Raw genomic sequence first — 6,210 nt, 5'->3', positions numbered from 1 at the left:
CCCCAGTGCACCTCTGGGGTCCCCGTGTCCCGCCGTGTCCCCAGCGCGCCTCTGGGGTCCCTGTGCCGCCAAGGGATCCCTATGCCCCTAGGCGTCACTGGTCACCGACGATCCCCTTGTCACTGGCGGTCCAGGTGTCCCCAGATGTCCTCTGGCAGTTCCTGTCCCCAGTGACCCCTGTGCCCTTGGTGGTTCCTGTGTCACCGGGGTTCCTCTGTCCACAGGGATCACGGTGTCAATGTGCTTCCAGGGGAGCCCTGTGCCCCTTGGAGCTGTGTATCCCTTTGCCCTAAGTGAGGGGGTGAGGTGGCTCCCTGTGTGTCAGGGTCCCTGTGCCCTCAGGGGTTCCTGTCCCTTTAGGGATCACAGTTTGTCCCGAGCGTACCTCTGCTTTGTCCCTGGTGGTCCCTGCTGTCCTTAGGTGGCCCTCGGGGGTCCTGTGCCCCACCCTGGGTGTCCCTATACCCCTGGTAGTCCCTGTGTCCCAAGGATCCCCATGGATCCCTCCGTCCCATCTGCTGCCCCCCAAAGACCCCTCATCTTCATCCTTTTATTCACTGGCACCTCTGACCCATCACTCCCAAAGTAATTTATCCACCTTCCATCCCAAAACAGCACATGTGCACCCCAAAAGCCACTCATTCCATCTCACACTTCTGCCACCCGCTTCAGCTCCTCCACACTGGTTTTCTTTGGATCGTATCTTCCAGTTGTTTTTTTCCCCCCTAGACCTCTCAGTGTGCATTTGGGGGTGATCCCTGGCCCTTGCCGAGCCTTTGGTATGTCCCTCAACTCACCTGTTTCCATTATAAGGTACAGGGCGGGTTTTGACATGCCCCATCCTCCTCCATGTGCCTTTGGTGACACCCCAGACCCTTTGTTGTCCTTTTTAGGGTGTCCCAAGTCCCCCTGTGTGCCCCACACTGCCCCTTTTGCCTTTCAGCACTCTCCAGCCTCAGCACAATCTCCCAGCCCACCCTGGGGAACACTCAGAGCAGGGAGAGATGGGGACACAGCCCTCAGCTCCGGGAATGGATCCAAATGCCCCACGCCATGAATTCACCTCACTCCCATCCAGGGTGAGAGGAAGGAGACTTTATTTTGAACTGGGAGTTAATCTGCAATCCAAATCATTCCAACCCTAATCATTCCAACAGTGGAGCAAAGCAAACATCGTGACTCATCTGTAAACACTGAAAGCATTCTGGTCCCAGGTTTGCAGACACTTTGGCAACAGATTCTCCCCCTAAAATTTAATTTTCATTCTCAATAACCCCCCTCCCCATGTGTAAAAATAAAAAAGACCAAACACACCCCCACAGCACATCCAGCACCCACCAGTCCTTACATGGATACACAGGAGGCTCTGAGCACTGCCTGGCCCTCCTGGCACCAGGAAAAGGCTCCCACAGGAAGCTCAGTCAGATTTCTCCTTCTCTTTCATGTGCAGAAAGACAATGCTGAACATGAAGAGGCCAACCATCATGGAGAAGGCGCCAGCGTAGTAGGGATATGCTGAGGGGATGAATCGCTCGTACTGCGTGTGCTGGAGGGGACGCACAGACACCTGGCAGGGGACAGAGCAGCCGTTGCAGTCCAGCAGCCTGGGGCAGACTTTCCTCCCAAGAGGGAGGGATTCACTCCCCCACACTTACCTGTGTGGAGGAGTAGAGGTGGGTGTATCCCAGCCGGTTATAATCCACTTTGAACTGGAACACGCCGTAGACGTCTGGCAGCTTGAACTGCACGCTGTATTTGCCACCTGAGGGAGAGACAGGGGTGACACCAAGGGGACATGAGAAGCTGTGGAAAGTGAAAACACTCCCAGTGTGGGGCCAGGGCACCAATGGAGATCCTCTGTTCCTTTTGAGGGGAACCTCCCACTCCTCTTGACAGGGACCTACCGTTCCTCTTGAGAAAGGTGCGCACGAAGGGGTCGATGCGCACGAACTCCAGCTGGATGTCGTCACCATCGAAGGGCACCCACTTGCCATCAGCAAGCTTCTCAATCACAATGCTGTACTCCTGGGACAAATTAACCAGCAGTGTCTGAAAATGAGCCTTAGCCCACTCCAAGCTCCAGCGTTCCCCAAATCCTGTCCCGGGGCAGTGCCCCGCCCCAGGCCAGCAATCTCACCACAAGGTCAGTGACAGTGTAGGCGTTGGGTGGTGCCAGCTCCCCGACGCGGTGGTGGGACACAGTGCCCACGCGCAGAACACCTTCCTCCTTGAACACCCAGCGGGACAGGGCCATGGCCAACTCATAGTTACCCGTCTGGGAGTACCTGCAAAACAAGGGAGGCTGAGACAGCCAGGAAAATGCCCCATGGCCCAAACCCAAACCAAACAGATGTGAAAGCAACACAAACTGAGCTGAGCTTAAAGGAAGGAGTTGCTTTCCAAAGCGCTTTGTTCGGCAATGGTAAAGGACATGTCACCCCAATTCAGTTCAAGCTTTCTGCTCCTTCCCAAAACATAAACATTCGTTGCCTCTGTCCTTAAAGTGCTCCCCAGACATTCCTCAGGCAGGGAAGCCAACACACCTCTTGGAGCCAGGAGTGGCTTTCTGCACAGCAGAATTGAAGAAGGCATCGCTGAAGAAGTCAAGGGAGCCGCTGAAGACGACGCGGGCGTTGTTGCGCGCCTGTAGCCCCGCGATCAGCAGCGTGTTCTTTCCCACCGCGTGCGGGTACTGCGGAGCAACCAGGGGGAACAGGGCTCAGCCCACTTGGGGATGCATAAAGAAGAGTTTGCTGTGGGGAGGGACAGTCTGGCTGCAGTAGCACCAGCTGCAATTAAGGAGCAACCACAAAGCTCAGAAAAAGCAGGAATAGGATTCTGATACCACTTCAGCTAGGATGTATGCTTTGATGGAGATATGCTTTGATCTAGGGTGGCTTCTCCTCCAGAGCATGGAGGACACATGTCCCTCACACTGAACACCTCCTCACCAGGCAGAAAGCAGAGAGGAAGGCAGAATCAGGAAACAGCCAACAGGCCAACCCTTTCAAAATCAATCAGATCAAACACTCTAGGATTTTCCCAAGCAGCTGAAGTTTGAGGGACTAAATTGCAGAAGAACATCTCAAAACAAGAGAGAAAAGAAGGGAGCATACCTGAGTGATGGGCTTATCTGGGAAGAAGGAGTAAGAGGTAGAAGAGCCAGTCAGGATATCCAGCACGAGCGGGTTGTCGGGATCAGCCACCATCCTTGCAGGAAAAGCCATGGTGAGCAGCACAAACACGCCCAGTGTCCCCATTCCCAGAGGAATGTGTGGCCACCTGCTCAACCCCATGGAACTTCTCACCCTTCCACCTGCTGAGAAGCTAAATATTTCCTCCATTATTCTGTAAGGAACCATTCCTAAGTCAACAAACTAAATTACTTTGGAGGATTTCCTTCTATTTTTGTTTGAAATCAAGAGAGATTTGTTAAGCTCACGTTAAGAGGCCCAGGGGCTGACCTCACGCTCACCTCGCGGCAACACCTCAGGTTCAACTGATCTTTCCCCACCTCACCCCCTGCTGCTCACCCAACTCCTCGGAACAGGATGGGGTTCAGTGCTGCTTTCCCCACTATGGTGGGGGCCTTCAGCAGGTTCTCAGTGTCAGCCACGATGAGCGTATGCTGGGGAAATGAGAGATCTATGTGAGCTGCAACAGCGTCTAATGACAAACAACAGCTTCTCAGGTAAAAGTTTGTTTGTACAGACAATTACAACTGTCAGGTGAACATTGTAGTTCAATTAAAAAGCAAAACAGCATTTTTGCGTTTATGATAAAATTAGGTTAATACTGATCTTTAAGGAAATATAAACCGTCACCTGATAAAGACAGCAACACCTACAGTGTTTTATTTCCCTGTATTTAGCAACCATCATCCTCAAATCAGGATAACATGCACATATGTACTGCTTCAACAGTTTACATCAAACAAAAATTATCAGAGTACATCTACCTCAGACCTTAATATAGGTTTTAATTTTAAAGTGCTGGATTACACCAGGGAGGCGAAACTGTAGAAATGTTTGTGTGTTTCTATACTGATCTGAAAATCTGGGACTGAAAATCTCCCTTCCCACACCTGAAGTGCTGCACTCAGTGTCTTACATACTTCACCCTCGGGCGAAACTCCCCCCCAAGCTTCAGAGAGATCCAGAACCGGCATTAATCAAAGTCCCACGGCCTGCACACAGTGACTGTCTGAAGTGAGAGCCTGAAGGATCCTGACAGCAGCACAACTGAATGTTGCAACATGGATTATTTCCCACTCTCCTGGAAGGAGAGTGGGAGAGAAGGGATAGAGGAAAAACAGGAGCACAAGGACAGAGGATCCATCCCTAAAGCTGTGTACCCACATGCTCGTTAAAGCAGCCAGAAGGAGCAGGCAAAGCCATTACCTGGCCAGGGTCAGAGATGTCATAGTTGTGGTGGTCGATGACCGCTGTCCTCTCCTCATCGAACTCGATCCCACACTCGCTGCCCAGCTCTCGCAGGGGGTCACCTGCAGGGACACAACTGGTTCTCTGTCACAAGACACAGAAACTCAGAAGTAAATTCAGCTGAGAGTTGTGTGTTCAAAGCTCTATGAGCCAAACCCCAAGGAGCAACATGATCTCCCCAGCTAAATTCCCACTGAACACGTTACTAAAGGCACGAATCACCCATTTCCTCCCAGAGCAAGCCTTGAGGGGCACAAGGAGCAGCTGGTTTTACTGCAGTGAATTAATTCTCTGGAGGATCACCTGCACTCACCAATGTCTGAGCTGGCTGCGACAAGGACGCTGCCACCGCCGTCAATGAATGCAGTGATGGTCTCCACATTGATGCTCCCACCAAAGTCTGAAAGCAAACATCAAGAATTCATGGCTAGAGCTCAGAAATAAACCCCCAGCAGAACTAAACCACGGTAAATCATCAAGTCAATGGAAGAACCACCAATAAAGACTGGAACAGAGCTGCAGTTTGCTACTGAGTATATCCAAAGCATAGGACTTAACTAAAATTCACAAAACATTCCTAAAATGCCACCAAGCTTCAGTTTTCCCCCTCCACATTTACCTTCTATGGATGGAGAGAAGATGATGAGGTTATCGTACAGGAATTCCCCGTATTTTATCAGGGACAGGCCGGCATCATCCGCTGTCCGGAAGGTGAGGTCAAAGCCCCTGTCTGCAGCCAGGAGACAAAAGTGACAACTTCTGCATGCCATGAAACCACACATGGAGCAGCAAAACAGCAGCAAGATCCAGAAGTTTATTTCCCCAGTGAAAGAACATTTTGGAAAAACAGGCTTAGGGACTTTTTAACTTCCCACATAAACCCAAGGGGTGGATCCCCTGAAGAGCCCTGATGTCGAAGTATGCCCCGCTGTCACCCATAAAACATGGACTGATGCTGCAGAGGATCTAAACACAGGCACAACTGGGAAAACAACCCCCATCTCCTGGCTCATTCTAACCAGAAGATCCCAAATAGCCTCCCTCCACCCTCCATGGAACCCCAATCTCCTCCCTCAGACTGGCACGATCTGCTCCCTCAGCCTGGCAGAGGACCCCAGTCTCCTCCTCCACTCTGATATGGGAACCTCAAACACCCCCCTTTTCCGCCTGGAAACTCCAATTTCCTCTCTTTGCCCAGTACAGGATCCCAAATCTCCTACCACACCCTGAACAGGAAACTCCAACCACCGCCCTCTCCTCTAGGGCACCCTCATCTCTCCCCCATCCTGATCAGGGGAGTCCAAACGCACCTCCTTCAGCAAGGGACCCCCGGCTCCGCCCTCAGCCCAGCCACTGGACTGCAGTCTCCTCCCTCGGCCTGACCCGAAGACCCCAAGCATCCCCTTTTCCCTCAGGTAACCCCAACCTCCTCCATCCTGACCTTGGGTCGCCAACTCCGCTTCCCCCGCCCCATCCAATCCCTCCCGGGATCCCGCCGCGGCCCGCTCTGTACCCGCGAGGCTGCGGAAGAACATTGAGTGCGTGTCGCGCAGGTTGCCGTTCTCCAGCAGCACCAGCGTGCGGGGCCCCCCTTCAGCGCCCGCCGCCAGCACCGCCAAGAGCCCACACACAGCCACAAGGCCCACCGCCATCTTCGTCCCGGCCAGCGAACTACCCAAGGGGCGGGCAGCCTCCAGCCAATCAGCAACAGACAGCTCCGCGGCGCCGGGACGCAGCGCAAGCGCCGTGGCGCCGCATCGCGACCGCT

The 6,210-nt window shown here is 53.1% G+C and overlaps 1 protein-coding gene across 1 annotated transcript; it reads right to left on the bottom strand.

Moving 5' to 3' along the window:
• Positions 1 to 1,075: 1,075 nt before the first annotated feature.
• Positions 1,076 to 6,152, bottom strand: DDOST (dolichyl-diphosphooligosaccharide--protein glycosyltransferase non-catalytic subunit). The gene is made up of 11 exons (XM_033079416.2): positions 5,956 to 6,152; positions 5,062 to 5,172; positions 4,756 to 4,842; positions 4,401 to 4,504; positions 3,534 to 3,628; positions 3,117 to 3,210; positions 2,544 to 2,692; positions 2,138 to 2,285; positions 1,905 to 2,025; positions 1,656 to 1,762; positions 1,076 to 1,567 (listed from the first exon to the last, which is right to left on the bottom strand). Exons 1-11 carry the CDS (start codon positions 6,092 to 6,094, stop codon positions 1,418 to 1,420), a joined length of 1,305 nt encoding a protein of 434 aa, XP_032935307.1. The 5' UTR covers positions 6,095 to 6,152; the 3' UTR covers positions 1,076 to 1,417.
• Positions 6,153 to 6,210: the final 58 nt, after the last annotated feature.

Source organism: Catharus ustulatus, chromosome 24 (assembly GCF_009819885.2).
Source record: "Catharus ustulatus isolate bCatUst1 chromosome 24, bCatUst1.pri.v2, whole genome shotgun sequence".
NCBI classification, from domain to species: Eukaryota; Metazoa; Chordata; class Aves; order Passeriformes; family Turdidae; genus Catharus; species Catharus ustulatus.
This window is presented reverse-complemented; position numbering and strand designations above follow the sequence as displayed.